The 21,678-nt window shown below is 42.7% G+C and overlaps 1 protein-coding gene and 1 long non-coding RNA gene across 4 annotated transcripts; one reads left to right on the forward strand and one right to left on the reverse strand.

Annotated features, from left to right (window-relative positions):
- Nucleotides 1-1,102: 1,102 nt before the first annotated feature.
- Nucleotides 1,103-4,772, forward strand: LOC147579853 (disintegrin and metalloproteinase domain-containing protein 20-like). Its single transcript, XM_086709404.1, has one exon. It carries the CDS (start codon nt 1,664-1,666, stop codon nt 3,875-3,877), a length of 2,214 nt encoding a protein of 737 aa, XP_086565530.1. The 5' UTR covers nt 1,103-1,663; the 3' UTR covers nt 3,878-4,772.
- A 6,027-nt stretch (nt 4,773-10,799) lies between these two features.
- On the reverse strand, nt 10,800-21,664 carry LOC147579854 (uncharacterized). 3 transcript variants are annotated; one of them, XR_015252223.1, is made up of 3 exons: nt 21,588-21,664; nt 21,264-21,334; nt 10,800-11,079 (listed from the first exon to the last, which is right to left on the reverse strand). It is a non-coding gene; the product is annotated as an uncharacterized LOC147579854 (long non-coding RNA). The 3 variants fall into 3 exon arrangements; XR_015252224.1 differs by having other exon boundaries at nt 21,532-21,602; XR_015252222.1 differs by lacking the exon at nt 21,588-21,664 and having other exon boundaries at nt 21,264-21,523.
- Nucleotides 21,665-21,678: the final 14 nt, after the last annotated feature.

The following is a 21,678-nucleotide window of genomic DNA, read 5'->3' on the forward strand; positions in this document are numbered from 1 at the left end:
GTGGATCTTGATGACTTTTGATTTATAACCACCACCCTACCTTAGCCTGTTTTGGCCACTATAACAAAATACCTTAGACTGTGTGTCTTACAAACAAGAGAACTTTATTTCTCACACTTGTGGAGATACAAAGTCCAAGATCAAGTCAACCACACATCTATTGTCTGGTGAGAATGGCTTCTTGCTTCATAGATGGCACCTCTTGCTGTGAAGCCACGTGGCAGAAGGGGTGAGAGAGCTCTCCGGGGTCTCTGTTATAAAGACACTGATCCCATTCGTGAGGGCTCCACCTTCATGACCTAAAGACGTTCCAAAGGCCCCAGCTCCTAATACCGTCGCCTTTGGGCTTAGGATTTCAACCTATGAATTTTGCAGGGACACAAACATTGAATCCATAGCACACCTCAATGAAGATACAGAAGTTTCCTGTCACTCCAGAAAGTTCCTTCCGTTTCTCCATTGCCACATCAGCCACATCAGGAAACTACTGATTTAAATTCTATTCCCATAAATTACAGCCTATTCTAGGCTATTCTAGAATTCATTCAAATTATATCATGTATTCAGTTCCTTTGGTCTAATTGTTTCTGTCATCATCATACCTGTGAGATAAATCCATGTTCTTACATGGATCAAAAGTTAGTTCTGAGTTATGAGGGATTATTCCCCTGGATGAATATGCCAGTTTCTTTAATCATTCAGCTATTGAGGACTGGTTGTTTATTCCCAGTGTGTGGAATAAATTTCATGAATAACACTGCTCTGAAGATTCACATACAAGTCTTTGTGGGGAATTTCCTAGGGCCAGAATCGCTGGGACACAGGGTGGATAGAAGTTTAACTTTATAAGAAACTATTATCATACACGCTAATTTTTCTACTTATGGCCTCTATTTACTCCTTCTTTCCATCAATCATCCCAAGTGCATTCAGTTGTTATGAAGTATGAGAGAATCTAATTCTCTCCTCAAAATTCTTTTAAGAAGCATCCACTCTCCTCTCCATCCTTTGTTTTCTCTTTTCCTTAATTTTTTTAAATGTTTGTTTATTTTTGAGAGAGAGAGAGAGAGAGAGAGGGAGAGAGAGAGAACAAGCAGGGGAGGGACAGAAAGAGAGGGGGACAGAGGATCCAAAGCGGACTCTGTGCTGACAGCAGAGAGCCTGACGTGGGGCTCAAACTCACGAACCGCAAGATCATGGCCTGAGCCGAAGTCAGACACTTAACCAACTGAGCCTCCATCCTTTGTTTTAATTACATGTTGATCCCTGATGTCATTTAGGTTTGAGAAAGAAAAGTCCTTTGCTCACTTAAAATTCCACCAAATGCCCTTATTCTTCCCCTGTGACTTCTCCAAGAGACCATGGGACCTTTCAGCCCAGGTATACACACTGTTGTTCCCAATTCCTCCCATTTGTCCTCTTCTCTAGGTCCCCTGTGCTAGGACACCCAACTCACTGAGCACAGCACCCCCCTCTCCTTAATGAGCACACCATTATTATGTAATAGCTTCCCCTCCCTCCTCCACCTGTCTGGCCTCTGCCCAGCCCCCAGTCTCTCTCTGGTCTCCTCAGGACTCCACTGCCAGGAAAGCTGCTGTTTCAGGGATCATCTTGCCTGCCCCCCACCTGACTGCATCTTCTGTGGTCACAGGCTCCCTCACTCATGGGGCCTGCCTGGGCCCAGGCCCACTTGACGGGTGATCTCTGGCTGCCTCTGCTCTGGCTACTCTTGTCCCCAGTCTGCTGCTCCCATGCCCTCCCGGGATGGCGCTTCACTTCCTCTGAAGTTGTGATCCCCAGGAAGGTGTCCCACAGGGTGAGTGGAGCTGAGAGACAAGGCCAACTTTCCTATAAGATCCACTTCAGAGGCCAAAGACATGTGGTTCACATGAAAGTCAAGAAGAGCTTGCTGCCCAAACATTTTCCTGTTATCACCGACAATGATCAAGGTGCCATGCAGGAGGACTACCCGTTTGTCCCTCGAGACTGTTACTACCACAGCTACCTGGAAGGGGTTCCTGGGTCCATGGGCACACTGGACACCTGCTACGGGGGTCTGCATGGCATGCTGCAGGTGGATGACTTCACTTATGAAATAAAACCATTGGAGGCTTCTTCCAGATTCGAGCATGTGATTTCTCTACTTGTGTCAGAAGGAAGACCGTCAGAGTCTCAAAGGTGTAAGATTGAAGAACAATCTACAAATCAGGCATATGAAGAGGCAATACTTTCCAGAGCTCCTAGGGCAGCCCCCGTTTATTTGTGGTGGCCACATAAGAAATATTTAAAAATTCACTACACGGTTTCTAACACGTTAACTGTACGTAATACTAATTACACTCGTATAATTGAAAATGTAGTGATTTTGAACAACATATTACATACCATTTACAAACCGAGTCTCCTAGATGTCAACATACGTGCTTTGTGCATATGGGATGGAATGGACAGGATTAATTTTTATGAGTTCTCGACTATTCAAGCAGCTATAACGGAATATGGTTTGTGGAAGTTCTATGCTTTGTATGATGCAATTCGTCATGATACCTCAATACTTCTTACAGGACATAGACTCTTTGGGGCCTTATATTATGCCCACCACAATGGAATGTGCAACCCCAACTGGGGAGCAGCATATGTATGTGTAACAAATTATCACATATTTTTAGCTGCAGCTATTTCAGCACATATAGTAGGTCATAGTTTGGGCATCCGACATGATGTACCCGGTTGTCATTGCTTTCGAAGAGAACACTGTGTCATGTCTCCAGTACCTGGTTTATTGGATATGATGAGCAATTGTTCTTATGCAATGTTGCATCACCGGATTTCTGGTTGGGATCCTTGTTTGAGCATACCAAATGTCCCATACAGAAATTTTCCTTATGTAGCTGCTCGTTGTGGTGACCTAATTGTAGATCGGAACGAACAATGTGATTGTGGCTCCTTAAAACAATGTTCTAAGAATAAGTGTTGCAAGACCAATTGTGTCCTTTTCCGTGGCAGTGATTGCAGTGAAGGACCCTGCTGCGTTAACTGCAAATTTGCTCAACCTGGAACGATTTGCAGAGACCAACTTGGTATTTGTGATCTGCCAGAATACTGTGATGGGAAAACGCATAATTGTCCAAATGACATGTACACCCAAGACGGAACCCCATGTTCAGCATTAGCTGTTTGTGTGAAAGGAAACTGTAGTGACCGTGACATGCAGTGTCAATCCCTTTTTGGCTTCCAAATTAAAGATGCTTCACCAGACTGTTATGAACATTTGAATATACTAGGTGACCGATTTGGCAACTGTGGAGTGAGGGTGTCACAAGGAGGAGGAAGACCTTTTAAATGTGAAGAAGATAATGTTCTTTGTGGAATGCTGCACTGTAGTAATGTCCATGAAATTCCTGGTGGAGGTGAGCACACTACATTTCGTCATATAATAATACCAGGTGTTACAGAAGAAAAATGCTTTGGATATGACACACACCATGGGACAGATACGCCAGAAATGGGGCTTGTAGTGGATGGCGCAACATGTGGCCCAGGAAAATACTGTTTGAAACAGAATTGTACTTTTTATGAAGACATGGGTTTTGACTGCGATGTCAAGACATGCAACTTCAGAGGGGTGTGCAACAGCAAGAAACATTGTCACTGTATGAAAGGTTGGAAACCGCCATTGTGTGATGAGAGAGGATTGGGTGGTAGTATAGACAGTGGCCCCCCACCTGACAGAGAAGTCGGTCTCACACCCAAAATAATTATTAATATACACCAGGCACTAGCTCTACTGTTTATTCGTATGTTTGTTTTTCTGCTTGCATTAATCATTGGTGGCCTTATCCAATTAAAAGAAGTTTTGATGAGAGCTGAAAAATAAACTGTGGAAGCACCAATATTCCTGTTAGTAAATAATACTGAAATGCACAAAATAGAGAAAATCATATTGACACCTACTGGGAGCAATGAAAAATAATTACTCTGATAATTACACAATCTTATCCTGAGATTGCCACCTTGGAATAAAATGCCCTGGCAATACAAAGGGGCCTATGTGTTTAAATTGTTTTACATTTCCTGTCTGGTCATATTCTTACTAATTCCATAGATGACACTAGAAGCTCTTAATTTCATTAAGACATGGATTCTAATGTTTTATACATGCCCGTATAGCAATCCTGTTTGCACTGGTATACACTTGTTATTGGACCATTTTCCAATTGGTTATATCCTGAATTTCTGTTATTTGTTCATTTTATTGGTGCCTTTTTTTTTTTAAAGTAGGTTTCATACCCAGTAAGGAGGCCAACACAGGGCTTGAATTCATGAACCTGAAATTAAGACCTGAGCCTAGATCAAGAGCCAGACTCTCAACCAACTGAGCCACCCAAGCACCCCTAAACAAATAGCATTTAAAGTAACAGTTGGGAGATACAGTGGAAACATAAGAAGTTTTGTGTCATGGCACATGAGTGTCAACAGATCTACCACCTGCAAAATATGTGCTCTTGGACAAAGTCTTAGGCTGTGACAGTTTCAAGGTCCACATTCCATTGGGAGGTGAAATGCACTTTGCTAGGATTTTGTCATGATCAAAAGAAAGCACCCAAGAAAGGCCTGGAACATGTTAAGCACTTAATATGTGCCATTATTCCCATTATTCTCATTATTATTCTTGGGTTATGCTAAACCTGAGGTATTCTAGTATAATGAGTTCAGCTTTGTATCGTTATTATAACATGAGGAGGCAGACTGTCAGGAATAGGGCTATAGGCTTTGTGGGAGAAGGACTGGGAGAATCATTACATTATCCATGTGTCATGATATTGATAGGTCCTTCCTCCTGGGAACCCCGCAATCTCTTCAATCAACAGCTACTGCCTCTGAAAATCATCTTTGTTCCAGGAACTGCACAAGGATCATGACTTTTTACTGGGGCAACCGTTCTCAGCCTCCTGCTCTGCCAGTTTTGCCTTCTTCCCATCGTAGATGGGAGGCAGCACTCTCTTTGGTGACCACTCATCTGTTTGCCACCAGAGATGCTATGCTTCCTACCACCTCAAAACTCCCTACAGGTGACTCCCCTTAGCTGCCTCTCCAACCTTGACAAACTGTATGGTAATTGTGGTTCCCTAGCTTTGGCCTGTGAAGAGCGGGCACCTGGCCTCTACTACTTACAGAGACTTCATTACCGCCATAGTTGTTACCAAACACCGATCTGGGCCAATCTGTCTTATCATCAAACTGGACTGTGGAGGAGAGACACGACAGAACTCCTGAGAGGTGATGCTTCTCCTTGCACCGGCACAGTTCGTGTTTCTTCCTTTCATTGAGGTATAATTGTCATGTGGCATGATATCAGTTTCAAGTGTACATACAGGGTAATAGCTTGATATTTGTGTATTTTGCAAAACGCTCGCTCACCACAGTTAAGTCCAGTTAGCATCTGTCACCATACATAGTTACAAAAGAGTTTTTTCTTGTGATGGGAACTTTTAAGATCTACTCAGCCACTTTCAAATATACGATACAGTCTCATTCACTATAGTCACCACACTGTATGCTGCCTCCCCAGGTCTTGCTTATTATATGACTGGAAAATGCACCTTTTGAGCCCCTTCTCCCATTTTGCTCTCCCCTCTCCCCCGTCCTCTGGCAACCACTGATCTGTTCTCTGTCTTTCCCAGTGCATTCTGCTGGGTCCTCTGGCCTCACATGATATATGCAGTGTAGCATGCCTACTTCTCTCAGCCTTGTTCTGCCTACTTCCATGGAAAATTAAGCATTTCCACTTTGCCCAGGATGGGCGATTGCTTTCTGTGTGCTTCTGAGAGTCCCCGTAGAAGTGCGTGAGCCCCATCCCCTGGGATGGTGTCCTTGCCAGGGTGATTCTTTGCCAGGGTGATTCTTGCAGCTACTTTGGTGGAATCTCATTCCTCTCACAGCGCAGCTTGTCCAGCCGGGTTATGCTTGGTGTGGCACAGCAGACAGGAAGAGAAGTGGGGACAGTCTCTTGTGGCGGGACAAGCTCCGGTCATTCATATGGCTGTGCAGAGCCAATATTTTCAGGGTTATCCACCCAGATGTCACCATCTCATGTTTCGAACTCCTGAGTTTCCCCAGCATAACATACTTGTTCTGGATGACCATGTAAAAGTCCCTGTTGCTGTTGGAAGCCTATCTGATCCTGAGATTGCTCCTCAGCTGTGATCTCTCTTCCACGCCAGCGCAGAAGGGCCCTTCGGTAAGCAACCCAAAAAGCCTTCTGGCATTCACACATGGCCTTTAACGTTTAGTAAACTAGGGTAGTTCCTCTCATTCTCATTACCTTTTACAGTTCATCGACACAACTTAGTCATAACCTGTCAACTCTGCCATCCTTGTAGACATCGTGGCTTCCGTATGTTCCAAATGCCTAAATCGTTGCACATGAGGGAGGGTTGCCCTCCATCAGGACCTTTGCCTGGGCCACCGTTGGTAAATTCCTCAGTATTGGGCTCCCTGCCACGTAGGGCAGTCTAGGGATTATCTTTGTTTCTTCACATTCCTCTTAGGACAGAGTCCTCCTTGCCAAGAGTGTTAGAGTGTTGATTGAGCATGTCCCCAAGCCCATCCAGCTGTTTTGTCAGATCACAGCACCACTGTCTTTGGAGAAGCAGATGTCAAGACAGATGTCTTGACCTTCAGGAGATGTGTTGAAGGAAACGTCTCTAAGGACAAAGGGGGAGGAGTAAGCGTAGACCAAGAGAGACTTCAGGCTGCAATACTTCTTCTGTGAAAAGGGGGAGAAAAAGTCTGAATGACAGTGGAAGAGCCTCAGACATCAGAGTTGGTGTGAATCAGATTCATCCAGGAGCCCTTGAGCCAGAGTGACCCTTGACAGCCTCCTGTGTTGGGCAGCAGTGGCCCTGCTCAGTGCCAACACACTCAGACAGTGGCTAGGGCTTCCCAGGGGAAACAGGGCCTGGGGTTAATTTCTCATGGCTGCTAAGGTAAGATACCTGGAGACTGCCGCTCATCCATGCTCCCTGTAGTGGACTACTCCCTTGAATGGTGACCTGAGGGGGTCACAGAGTAAGCAACTGCCACAACCAGGGAGGTTATTTTAGGGGCCACACAGGAATCTTGAATGGGAATAAATGTGGCCCACCATTCTTAAGTCTTTTAGGTAAACGTGATCTCTGCTACTGTCTTAGCTGCATATTGCTCCTATGCTGGTAGAGGAGGCTGTCTGAGGGGCTTTCTCTTGGCTTTTGTTGCTATAGTGACCCGTACTCCCTCTATCATGGAACCAGTGAAAGCATTCTGCCAGCTGCTAAGTACATCTGTCAATTTTTCATGAAGGGCCAGGAGAATGACAACAGACACGGCATAGGTTATGAGAAAAACCTGTGCCAGCTATCTGTTTGTTACCTTGCCTCCACATGCCACCACACTCAGGGACAATCACCATAACATTTGTCTCTCTTGTTATTAATGGCAGCTCACACCCTGTAGCTGACAACGCTGCTAAGATATGAACACTTCCCTTTCTCCAAGATCTGAGTATCATCTGAGGAAGGAGTGAGGGCATGAGTTCTATAAATACATGCACTATTGCCTCCAGAGTCTTTCTTTGAAAGGACTTGCTTCCACTTCAGTCAAGCAGTCTGGGTCTGAGAACTGGTCCAGGTCTGGCAACTGGGTGAAAGCTCATCATTTTCCATTGTGGCTACTAACATCATTCTTTTTTTTTTTTTTTTTTTTTTTAATTTATTTTTGGGACAGAGAGAGACAGAGCATGAACGGGGGAGGGGCAGAGAGAGAGGGAGACACAGAATCGGAAACAGGCTCCAGGCTCTGAGCCATCAGCCCAGAGCCCGACGCGGGGCTCGAACTCACGGACTGCGAGATCGTGACCTGGCTGAAGTCGGACACTTAACCGACTGCGCCACCCAGGCGCCCCTAACATCATTCTTTAGAGATTTTTGCTTGCATAAATCACGCTATGCCCTGATTGATTCCCATCTATTTTTCTCATAGGAATATCATGTTCTGTGAGACATCATCATAGACCCCTGTGTCTGAACGTTTACTGGTTTGACATTCCAATTTGATTAATGTTACATTAATTACAAATGCTTTGCCTTTGATGGTTAAATGCTTCCTTGTGGCCCCTGTCTCTCTGGAATCCTGTCTCGTTCAATGAGACTAGGAGTCCAGGTCCATGGCAGCATCAGCCCAGGTCTACCAGAAGATAGCCGCTACTGAGCTGCTCAGACGTGCCAGTATCGCCTTTCATTAGTCATTCTTTACCTATTCAGTGAAGAGATGCCTTCTGGGCCCTCCCCGGAAACATAACTAGCTGGTGGATTTTCTTGTCTTCCAATGCTTAGGTGGTGTCATTGATCATACTAGCTAAAACCTGGAATAAGTTTCTCAGCATTGTAAGGAAGCTGCCATTACCATGTGCAGAAATGATAAGTCGATTATCTGTCTGGCAATCTTCCCCAAATGAATGAGAGTATCCTCATTTTGGAGAGAACTCTGCAGTCATTTGAGGGCTACATGGTCTACTGGTCATGTTTCCTTAAACACAAGGAGACCCCTATGATCATTCCTAAGATGAAAGTGTTTTGGGAAGGGAGGCCAGTTAATTCCTGTTATACACAAAAATTATACCACAAAGGTACACCTAATGCCTAAAAAAATGTCGTTTAACATTTTGAGGTCCTTTCCGGGGTGCCTGGGTGGCGCAGTCGGTTAAGCGTCCGACTTCAGCCAGGTCACGATCTCGCGGTCCGTGAGTTCGAGCCCCGCGTCAGGCTCTGGGCTGATGGCTCGGAGCCTGGAGCCTGTTTCCGATTCTGTGTCTCCCTCTCTCTCTGCCCCTCCCCCGTTCATGCTCTGTCTCTCTCTGTCCCAAAAATAAATAAACGTTGAAAAAAAAAATTAAAAAAAAAAAAAAAGAGTAGGAATTAAAGTTCGGGAAAGGAAAAGCACTGTCATTCAAGTGGTCAGTTATCTAGATTACCCAGAGCTTTGCAAAAGAGGAGCTTCATGGATGGAGTGGCCTAGCTGTTTATCTATTTGTGTAGCTAACAATATATTTGAGACGGATATCTTTGCAATGGGTGCCTCGGCAATCAAAAGCTTATGTCATGGGGCGCCTGGGTGGCTCAGTCAGTTGGGCGTCCGACTTCGGCTCAGGTCATGATCTCGCGGTCCGTGAGTTCGAGCCCCGCGTCGGGCTCTGTGCTGACAGCTCAGAGCCTGGAGCCTGTTTCAGATTCTGTGTCTCCCTCTCTCTCTGACCTTCCCCCATTCATGCTCCGTCTCTCTCTCTGTCTCAAAAATGAATAAACGTAAAAAAAAAAAAAAAAAAAAAAGCTTATGTCATGCATTTACACTACAATGTGTCCCATTGTCAGGCTGCAAATGGTTCAGAAAGCTGAAAATGTGACCCACAGTAGTTTCAAAGGCCACAAATGTGTGGCCGAGGTCAGCTGATCTGATTGAAACAGGAGTACTGTAACTTCAAAAAGTGTCAACAGTGGCAAGGCACCACTGGTAGCCCCAAGAAGGGATCAAAGTCCTGATGTAGTCTGCCAGGAGCAGGCAGAGATAGCACACATGCAACTTGGGCTCTCTTACCTTGAAACAAACATAAGCTTTTGACAAGAATCACAAGCCTAGCAGACAATAGTAGCCACTGCATCAGAAACATAGAGTCTTTTATTTTCTGCCAGGTATAGTAGAAATTGATGTGTTCTATGCTTGTGATTCCTGCCCAGGATATGATGGTAGATGTTCTGCCATATGTGGTATGATAGGTAATACAAAGCTTAATCACCAGTTTGATTCCTGCTGATCTCATCAGAGAATAGGTCTTTACCAGGAACAACTACATGAGTGACCCAGATGGTTCAGTGTCTACAATTTGTTTCCAGAGTTCATGGCCCCAAAGGGGTGGCATTAATGTGCCAGTCTGTTGTATTCTAAGTAGCAGACTAAAACACATAGGCCCTTGGCAATAGGGAAGAATCAATAGAAGTGTTAGCCAGGGATGAAGCTGAAGACACAGCACAAGCTAACACCCCACAACCACGCCCCAGGTGAGATATGTGTGACATTCTTCAGGCACTCCTGGATGCCCAACAAAAAAGGAGAGGAAAAAGCAAATGGTTAACTGACAGAGATCACAGTTATTCAGGGCCTGAGTCTCCATCAGTTTGTAACTGTCTTAATGATTTACAAGAAAAAAGCAATCTCCAGAACCCTACAGATTCAATTTCCTGGAGCTCTAACATCACCCTCCCCCATAGAATAGAAAATCTTATATAATCAGTCTCTCCTCACAACCCCAGTGCAGCTCTTTCTGCCCACAGTTCCTGTCCCCATGCTATAATAAAAACACCCTTTTTGCACCAAAAACGTCTCAAGAATTGTTTCTTGGCCATTTGCTCCTGAACCCCACTTCAGACCACATCAGGGATTGCAGGGGTGCAAGAACACCTGGTTTCAGGGGGTCCCAAACAGACCAGGCTCAGCCACTAACCACTGACAAAACCCAAATGCAGAGAGATGCGGCACCTGGGCGGCTCAGATAGTTAAGCCTCAGACTCTTGATTTCGACTCAGGCCATGATTTCATGGTTCATGAGACTGAGTCCCAAGTTGGGCTCCACAATGACAGCATGGACCCTGCTTGGGATTCTTTCTCTCCCTGTTGCTCTCTGCCCCTCTTCTGCTCCCATGAGCACACGCTCTCTCACGCTCTCTTTCAAAATAAATAAACTTATTTAAAAAATGCAAAGAGATGAGTGGAGATGAAATAAGAAAGGAATTTATTTCAGTGAGCCCAACACTGGAAGACAAAGACGGCAGACTAACATCTCAAAGACTTTCTCCAAAGTGCCAAAAATACTTCTAGGTTTATACCAGGAAAATGTGGGACAAAGGTAAGTAGGTACTTGCAGGTGGGCAGTAAAGGTCAGGTCTTCATTGTCCTGGGTGGGGTCTTGCTGGTTCAGTGCAGCCCTTACTGCTTGAAGGGGTAGTATCAGTTCCCTTCAGGGGATGCTTGGCTCACAGGGTCTTTTGCCTGAGTTAAGAGATGAGCCAGAAAGAAGAACTTGATCAATTAGAAAGTTTGAGGTCAAAATGGAGGTAGTTGAAATCCTCTTTCAAAAGTGTAACAGAGGATAGAGGTGCCTGCCCTAAACCCTAACCCACTCTACTTAAGGCTCAATTAAATTAGCTTCTAATGTTTTTGGTCCACTCAATTTCTACCTCTTTATTGTGGACATGATTTGTTACTGCTTTGAGGAGGCTTTGACTCAGCAGCTACAGCCACATTGCATTTTGGCTAGGGCTGCAGGGATTTCTGCCCTATTGTCATAATGACAACCCTTTCCCATCCTACTTTGGAGGAGAATGAACAACAATCAAAGGAGCATTTGACTGACTTGTTTTAATCCTAACTCACTGCTCAGCCTCTAAGCATCTATTGAAGGTAGGGCAGAGAGGAAACCTTAGTCCCTTCCTGTCCACCACGTGATCAAGAGCATTCGCTAGTGGATCCTGGGGAGTCCTCTTTAATCCTCTACTCTGGCCTGTGGAGGACTTTGTTCTTTTTGTTCCAGAAAAGCATGTTTCTGTTAGCGTCCCATCTTAGTCACCAAAAACTGTCAAGAAATATGATAGGTCTAAGATTTTACCCTATCTGCAAGCTAACAAGTTAGCCTGCCACAGTTTTGTGGGGCACTCTGATCAGATTGGGGGCCACTAAATATGGGGTGTCCCAATTGGGTAGGTTCCAGCAGCGTGGGTGGTGAAAGAATTCACCCAAGGCAGGACAAGAGACAGAAGTTTACTGAATATACCACAAGGGAGCAGCAGGCAGGATAGCAAAGGAGAGACGGTCTGTGAGAAGTGATGGTGAAGGACCTCAATTATAGGGCAGAGTGAGGAGGTATGGGAACGTACGGAATTTTCCTTTTGGTAACCTTAGGAACTGTGCCTGGTTGGTCAGTTAGAGTCTATGGCTACTTCGAGGTGGACCACTTAGTGAGCCTGTTTGCATTCTGCTTGGTGGTCACCATGGGCCCTTTTACCTTACTCAGGTTTCTATTGCTCAAGCTTGTTGCCTAAAAGCGACCTCTACAAATATCATGGATGGTAGCAGAAGATAATGAGATGCCCGGTTCAGAGACAAAGGACTTTCTTTCTCATGGCACAGCAAGGAGCAGGAATTTCATGCTCTTGTCAGTTTAACTTATTCCAAAGTCTCATGGGGGCAATGCAGAGGGCTCCTAAGGATACTGCACATATAATGATTTTACATTAGAGCTAAGGAACTCTGAGCTTTAGGAAATGTCTTTTATGATAGGCTGCTTGCAAATCTGCCCAATTTCTGCTCTGGAGGAAGACATTATCTTTATTATAATAGGCAGTAAGCAAACCTGCCTTCTGCGCTGAAGGGTGACATTTTTTAAAAAGTTTTATTTTAGACAGACAGATTGAGGGAGAGTGGCAGAGGGAAAGACAGATTCTTCAGCAGGCTCCACGCTCAGCATGGAGGACGACATAGGGCTCGATCCCACGACCCTGGGATTATGACCGAAGCCGAAATCAAGAGTCGGATGAGCAAACGACTGAGTCACCCAGGCGCTCCTGAAGAATGACCTTTTACCTTCCAAACTGGTCCACTACACAAAGATCTTTGAAAAGATAATCTGGAATAATATCTGTCATCTGCATGTAAGATGTATACAAATATAAGAGATACATGGAGAATTGTCTCCCAATAGATAAGGATATAGTAATTTCAATAGAGACAAATGTATTATCTAATTCAGTCTTCTGAGAGGGATTAGAAGCAAGTATGCTCCAGTAATAATGAGCAGACTTAGTCCCCAGATCTTGTTTTATAAATACCATTGTCTGCTCAAAGGAAACAGAGATCCTTTGAGAAAATGATAATTCCAGGACTGGAGCAGGTGAAATACAAGATGAGCCTAAAACACTGTGTGCCAAAAAGTAATGAAATGCTCAAAGAATGATGGAGATATGTTGAAAGGACAAAGATGCCAGTTTAAAGGTGCTCCCATGGGTCAAATCTAAGACAATTTAGTTTTAAAATAAATAAGAGTAATGGATTATAAGCCATTCAATTATACAGAAATTCATAAGTCCATACTGATGATAATAAATAAATGAAATAAGGGAAAGGGGAAAGTTGTTTCTTATAGTAGAATGCCAAATAATAGATGTAGGTGGAATTATGGATAAAAAAGTCATCATTTGACAATCTTCCCAGTTAACAACTGCTTCAATGGAGGGTAATCATTGAATGCTAAAATAACTGGGTGAAAATTTGATGAAAAAAAAGAATAATTACTTAAAGTAATTCTCCATAAGCTTCCTATTCATTGTAAAAGGAAATATAGTCACTTTTCAGTGGAGCCATCTAGTGGACAACACTGTAACTAAGTGTTCAAAGTTAACCAATAATAGGGCCAACATCTTGTGCCTACTGGTAACGTGGACTGAGATGGACATAACATTACTTTTGTGGTACTGCTTCTAAAAATAAAGCAGTACCTAAACAACAATCGACGGGCTCTCTACAAAATGATTGTTCTGGGGGCGCCTGGGTGGCGCAGTCGGTTAAGCGTCCGACTTCAGCCAGGTCACGATCTCGCGGTCCGTGAGTTCGAGCCCCGCGTCGGGCTCTGGGCTGATGGCTCGGAGCCTGGAGCCTGTTTCCCATTCTGTGTCTCCCTCTATCTCTGCCCCTCCCCCGTTCATGCTCTGTCTCTCTCTGTCCCAAAAATAAATAAACGTTGAAAAAAAAAAAAATTTAAAAAAAAAAAAATGATTGTTCTGTATTCTCGTCATGACAATGAAAGACTAAGGAACTATTCCAGGTTAAAGGAGATTAAAGAGACATGGCAACTGAATGGAGTGTGTGATCCTTGGACTTTGGGCAGGGGAAAAAAAAAAAGATGTAAAGGGCATTTAGGGAACAGTTGATGAACATCTACAAAATAGATAATAGTATTGTATCAATATTAAAAATCTTGATTTTGATAACTATATTGTAACTTATATACTAGAATGCCTTTTCATGTATATATGTCCCTATCCATCTGTCTTTTTCCTTGCTTTCCTTTCTTTTCTCCCACTATCTTCTTTCTTTCTATTAATCTATGTCTAGGATACATATGTATGTACATGAATATGTACATGTATGTGTACATATGTATATTTGTGTATATATATATTCCATACTAAGAAAGCACATGCACGAGAGTGAGCAAGAGAGAGAATAAAGTGAAGAGAGGTCAATTATAAGAAACTGGAGAAATGGGTAAAAGGTATCTGGAAGTTCTATGTCATCTTCTTGTAACTTCTCTGTAAGACTGAGTATTTCCTATATGAAAAAAGAAAAACATTCCAACAGAAAAATGGACAAAGGGCAAGATTTTTCAGAGAAACAAAAAAGGGTAAAAAATAAAGAGCCATAAAGATGTTTAAAATAATCTCAACAGCATTCATAAGTGAAAATTTCAAATTACAATATTATTTTCCACTTAGCATTTTGGCAAGGATGTGAGATGTGATGATAATTCCAGAATGGAAAACAGCATCCTCATATAATGTTCATAGAGGGATAACTGCACAAGATCTTTGAAGTAAAATTTGGTAATATTTTCCACAAATTAGTATATACCTACCCTCTGACCCAGAAGATCCCCTTCTAGAATTTTATTCTCCTGACACTCACACTGATTCTAAATTTTCACTTAGAATTGCTTGTTGTAGGAATAAAATTTAAAATAACCAAAATACCTATAAGTAGAAATTAAAATCTTATGAAACATCTGCAATATGAACCATACTATACTATGGATAGTATGTGAATCAGACAGCCTAATTACACTGTTAAACAAATCAACCCCACAACCACCTGCTTAATGAACATAACAGTTTATCTGATGGGTCAGGGTTTGACCCTCTTAGAATCAACTTTATAGGCCAATTCATTGTATGCCAAGGCTCCCTAGCTGTTCTCTAACCCTCTCTGTGCATCCTCCCAGAGGCAGGTGGAAGTCCCCATTGATGCAGCAACAGCATTAGCCATACCTCTTCAGGAAAACCTGCAGGCTACTAAAGTGTATATTGCACACTAGCCTCATATATAAGCTGTATTTTCTGACACGGTTTCATGAGAAGCACTAATATTGGGGGGGTTGGGGTACTTCCCAAATTAATAAAATTGGTACCAATTTGTGATATACCTAGTGATCATTTTGTTTTTTCCACTAGAAAGAATCCAGAGAGAAAGAGGTGTGCTAATATTATTTGGTTCACCTATTTAATTAATTAATTAATTTTTAATGTTTTATTTTTTTTTTTAATTTTTTTTAACGTTTATTTATTTTTGAGATAGAGAGAGAGACAGAGCATGAATGGGGGAGGGTCAGAGAGAGGGAGACACAGAATCTGAAACAGGCTCCAGGGTCTGAGCTGTCAGCACAGAGCCTGACGCGGGGCTCGAACTCACGGACCGCGAGATCATGACCTGAGCCGAAGTCGGCCGCCCAACCGACTGAGCCACCCAGGCGCCCCAATGTTTTATTTATTCTTGAGAGAGAGAGAGAGAGACAGAGCATGAGCGAGGGAGGGGCAGAGAGAGAGTGGGACACAGAATCGGAAGCAGGCTCCAGGCTCTGAGCTGTCAGCACAGAGCCCGATGCGGGGCTGGAACCCACAAGTGGTGAGATCATGACCTGAGCTGAAGTCAGATGCTCAACCGACTGAGCCACCCAGGCGCCCCAGTTCACCTATTTATAATGTGACACTTTTTAAAAAGTGTGTTTGGGTGTGTAAGTGTGTGTGTGTGTGTGTGTGTGTGTGTGTGTGTGTGTGTGTGTTTTACTACTTATTCATTTGTATCACAGCAGCAGGTCTACCCTTCTCTAGTACTCTTTAATGCTGACGCAGGGACTCTCTACAAACTACATTTCCCATATTCCCTTGACAGCTACCTTCTGGCTAGGTTTTGCCAACTTGGAAACATTGGCAAGAGTTTGCAATCTGGGAAAAGAGACTTCTTTCCTGTTTGTAATCTCTGTCAGCATTTCTCTAGAAGCAAAACACAGCTCTGGCTCCAACCTCCACCTTGTTTTGGTGATTTCATTACCAGCAATGCTATCCCACCTGAAGTACCACCATTAGCTACCTGTGAGCCCTGGGTAGCACACCTTTAGAGATGCTACGGGTTTGGTTTCAGACCACTGCCATAAAGTGAATATTGAAAAAAATTAATTATTGCAAAAAAAAATTTTTTGTTTCCCAGAGCACATAAGTTATATTTACATTACAGTGTAGTCTTAATGTGCAATAGCATTATGTCTAAAAGAAAACAATGTACATACCTTAACTTAAAAATACTTTATTACCAAGAAAAAAAAGCACTTTATTGCTAAAAAGTACTAACGATCATCTGAGGTTTCAGTGAGCTCTAATCTTTTTTGCTGGCAGAGGGTCTTGCCTTGATGTTGATGGCTGCTGACTGATCAGGGAGGTGGCTGCTCGAGGTTGGGGTGGCTGTGGCAATTTCTTAAAACAAGACAACAATGAATTTATCTTATATTTTCATGTTTTATTATGCACATTTCAATTTCACTATTAATATTGAGCCTAAATATATGCTGGCTTTATGTCAAGATTTTTGAAATGTAAAAAGTAAACAGATAGCTCTTAGGCTATTATAGAATGTATTAAATAATTAGAGAATCTATGGGGTGGTAAATTCTGTCTATACAACATTTAAACATTTAGTGGCACAAATATAAATAAACAATAGGGACAGGAAGACATGTAAAACTTTGGGTTGCAATTGGAAGAAAAACCTGCTCAGGACTAAAGGGAGAGGTTCTTGGTTGCTGATGAGAATCTCTCCTTGATTTCAGACTTTAGACAAACTAAGGAGTCAGTGTACAAAAACCAGCGACTTGTACAAAATCCCCATTAGTCAGGAGAAATAGTAGCAATATGATAGATGAAAGAACTGGCTCGCACCAGTCTGCAGTAAGCAAGGATGGCTGGGCTGGAAGTTGGAAAGCTAGTTGGAGGCTGCAGCTCGAGATCGGGGTCTACACTAGAGTAGAACAGCAGGCTGGAAACAGTCTATAGAGGCAGATTGGTTGGTTAGTGCATTTTTCAATAGTTCTTATTTTCCAAACAAGGTCTTAGGATGCTTTCCTCAAACAGGGAAGACAACAATGAAGTTTGCTGCATCAATGAGCTCTTCCTTTAACAAACAATTTCCTGTAGTCATTTGATAGCACAGTAGAATCACTGTAGAGACCACAGAACTTCTTTCTAAAGTGGAGTCATCCTCTCAAATCCTGCTGATCAACTAAGTTTATGTAATAAGATTCTAAATACTTTGCTGTAATTTCAACAATCTTCACAGCATCTTCACCAGGAGTAGATGCCATCTCCAGAAACCACTTTCTTTGCTCAGTCATAAGAAGCAATTCCTCCTCGGTTAAAGTTTTATGCTGAGATCGCAGCAATTCAGTCCTATCTTCAGGCTCCACTTCTAGTTCTCTTGCTATTTCTACCACATCCGCAGTTACTTCTTCCACTGAAGTCTCAAACCCCTCGAAGTCATCCATGAAGGTTGGAATTAACTTCCAACATCTGGTTAATGATATTTTGACCTCTTTCCATGAATTGCAAATGTTCTCACTGCCATCTAGAATGGTGAATCTTTTCTGAAAGTTCTTAAATTTATTTTGCCCAGATCCATCAGAGGAATTACTATCTGGGCAACTATAGCCTTATGAAATCTGTTTCTTAAATAATAAGACTTGAAAGTTGAAATTACTTCTTGACCCATGTGCTGTACCTTGTGTTAGCAGGCATGAAACCAACATTAATCTCACTGTACATCTTCATCAGAGCACTTGGGTATATTATCAATGAGCTGTACTATTTTGATAGGAATCCTTTTTTTTGAGCAGTTGCTCCCAACAGTAGGCTTAAAATATTCAGTAAACCATGTTGTAAACAGATGTGCCATCATCCAGGCTTTGTTTTATTTATAAAGCACAGGCAGAGTAGATTTAGCCTAATTCTTAAAGGCCCTAGGACTTTTGAAAAGGTCAGTGAGCACTGGCTTCAACTGAAAGTCACCAGCTGCATTAGCCTCTAACAAGAAAGTCAGGCTGGCCTTTGAAGCTTTGTAACCAGGCACTGACTTCTCTCTAGCTATAAAAGTCCCAGATGACATCTTCTTCCAATAGATGTTTCATCCACATTGAAAATCTATTGTTTAGTGTAGCCACCTTCATTAATTATCTTAGTTAGGTCTTCTGGAAAACTTGCAACTTCTACAACAGAACTTGCTGCTTCACCTTGCACTTTTATTATGGAGATGGCTTCTTTCCTTAAACCTCATGAACCCACTTCTGCTAGCTTCAAGCTTTTCTGAAACTTCTTCACCTCTCTCAGCCTTCATAGAATTGGAGAGTTAGGGCCTTGCTCTGGATTAGGCTTTGGCTTAAGATAATGTTGTGGCTGGTTTGATCTTCTATCCAGACCACTAACCTTTCTCCATATTAGCAATAAGGCTGTATTACTTTCTTACATTCACACCACTTTTTCATTTCCTTCAAGAACTTTTCCTTTGAATTCACAACTTGGATAATTGGCACAACAGATCTAGCTTTTGGCCTCTCAGCTTTCCACATGCCTTCCTTGCTAAGCTTAATTTCCTATCTTTTGATTTAAAGTGAGAGACACATGGGGTGCCTGGGTGGCTCAGTCAGTTAAGCATCCCACTCTTGGTCATGATCTCATGATTTCGTGGGTTCAAGCCCCTCATCCGTCTCTGCACTGACAGTGCAGAACCTGCTTGGGATTCTTGCTCTCTCTCAAAATAAACTTTAAGAGAACTACACTTACATTAAGGTATAAAGGCAATTTACATACCTAATCTATCACTCCCACTTATTACCAGCATTTCGTAAATTTATTTGGTGACCTGTTTTCTTTTAGTGCCCTATGTGTTCCTTTTGAAGTTGTGTGCTCAGGTGAGAAGGGCAATCTTCCCAGTACAGGGTAGTGATCTCCCCTTCCGCAGTCTAGAAGAAGCTTTGAAGCTTTGTTTTTTTTCTTCCAAATTAACTAATTAGTTAAAAAAAAATTTTTTTTTAACGTTTACTTATTTTTGAGACAGAGAGAGACAGAGCATGAACAGGGGAGGGGCAGAGAGAGAGGGAGACACAGAATCTGAAACAGGCTCCAGGCTCTGGACCTGGAGATCAAACCCATGGACCGTGAGATCATGACCTGAGCTGAAGTCGGGCGCTTAACCGACTGAGCCACCAGGCGCCCCAAACTAATTAGTTTTTAAGTAAAGCATAACTGACATACAATATCCTTTTAGTTTCAGGTGTACATCATAGTACATCTTTATTTATTTACATTATGAAATGATTCCCATGATAAATCTAGTTACCAGTCACTATACAAAGTTACTAGAATATTGGCTATCTTCCCTATACTGTACATTATATCCCCAAGACTTATTTTATAACTGGAATTTTGTACCTCTTTATCCCCTTCACCTATTTTGCTCACCCTCCAATCCCTCCCCACTTGAGTAATCAATAGTTGGGTTTTTTTTCCCCCTTTATCTACCAGTCTATTTCTCTTTTGTTTGTTCATTTGTTGCATATTTCTCCACTGGTGATTTTCTTTTCCCATTTCTATTTTCTCTCTTCTCTCTTGATATTTCAATCTCACTTATACTTTTTTCACTTATCATATTCTGCTTTTTATTATGATCATTTTATTCATTCAATCAATCAACATGTTAAGGAGGCTTGAAGTGAGGGTGGAATGAATCTGAGTTTGAAGGTGAGAAGTGATATTTAAAGTTTCATCTCGGGGCGCCTGGGTGGCGCAGTCGGTTGAGCGTCCGATTTCAGCCAGGTCACGATCTCGCAGTCCGTGAGTTCGAGCCCCACGTCGGGCTCTGGGCTGATGGCTCAGAGCCTGGAGCCTGTTTCCGATTCTGTGTCTCCCTCTCTCTCTGCTCCTCCCCCGTTCATGCTCTGTCTCTCTCTGTCCCAAAAATAAATAAAAAACGTTGAAAAAAAAAATTAAAAAAAAAATAAATAAAGTTTCATCTCATTTAATCCTTTCTACAACATTTTAAAGATCTATTACCATGCCTTTTTTTGGATGGAGAATCATAGTTAGGAAATGTTAGGTTACTTGCTTAAAGCCAGACAACTCTTAAGAAGATGGAACTGAAACTTGAGGCCAGGTCTTCCAACATCATCTCCTGTGTTCTTTCTATTATTCCATATTAACTTCTCAAAGGATTAGCAAATAAGAGGCTTGTCTGCTGAATCTGCTTCTTTCTTGTTTTGTTTCGTAAACACAGTAGGTTCCGGTGTGATTATTTAATGTGAACTCAAATGCCTTAATTGGAACTGTGCTTTTCAACCCTCCAAGGTCCCCACAAATCCTTGTGGTCTAATTCCAGGTTGTTTCCCACATTTAGGTCCTCTTCCTGCCCTTTAAGGCTTTTATGTTTTTGATCTGTGAAGGTTCCTTAGAGCCATGTTTTGGAAGTATACTTCAAAAGTCAGGAAGACTGGGCTGAAGTCACAGTAAGTCCATCCACTAGTCTTACTGTAAGAATTAAACAACCAAATAAAAACTTGAATTTTCCCTGTTACCAAAAAGAAGAAACCTTTACCTTCTCTCCCTTTTTTTAGATTTTTTTTTAATTTTTAAAGTTTATTTATTTATTTTGGAGAGACAGAATGAGCGGGGGAGGGGCAGAGAGAAAGGGAGAGAGAGAATCCCAAGCAGGCTCTGCACGGTCAGCATAGAGCCGGATGCGGGGCTCGAACTCACAAACCGCGAGATCATGACCTGAGCCAAAACCAAGAGTTGTATGCTTAAACGACTGAGCCACCCAGGTGCCCTTAGACTCTTTTTGAGCAAGCTTGTAATTATAAATCTTTCCTTCTCTCTTTTATATGTATATAAAATTTTGTAAAAGCCAAAAAGCCTCTTGTCAGGTACAACTCTCTTTGAAATGTAAATATCGAGGAAAATCGTGCCCCCTCTCCCCCATAGCAGTTAGGCTAGGGGCCTTGCTCCAGGTTTAAGCACCTGCCTGTCAGAGTTTTATTTTTCCTTTGAATGACAATTAACTATCACAGATGATCACTTACAGGGGTGACTTACCAAAGAATGTATACAGCAAACTGTGTTAAGTCCTCTTGCCAGAGACCATGTATGGAATGGATTGTATTTGCCTGGATATATAAAAAGCTGTGAGATTTCATTCTCTGAAATCATATTAGCGGATTGCTTGATAAGCCCGTCCCAGTCTGGAATCCTGAATACTGAATAAGAGAACTCCCGCCCCCCCCCATTTGTAACGATTTTCTGAGGCGTGAGGATTTTACATTTAACTTCTCCTTCACAAAATCGATGTATTCATGTCTCCTACCTTTACGGCCCCCACCCCCCACGGTAAAGTGGAATGGTAACCGGGCCGTCGCTCACCGAGCGGTTCGCCGCGGGGACGGGGAGAGAGACCCGCGCGACGGCCGCCGGAACCACGACTCCCAGCATCCCCTGCGCGCCCAGCGCTCCC

Source organism: Puma concolor, chromosome B3 (assembly GCF_028749965.1).
Source record: "Puma concolor isolate L17-30 chromosome B3, mPumCon1.1.hap2, whole genome shotgun sequence".
Taxonomy (NCBI): Eukaryota; Metazoa; Chordata; class Mammalia; order Carnivora; family Felidae; genus Puma; species Puma concolor.

Coding starts and splice junctions, on each gene's coding strand:
- LOC147579853 (XM_086709404.1), top strand. CDS start 1,664: ATGGGGCCTGCCTGGGCCCAGGCCCACTTGACGGGTGATCTCTGGCTG.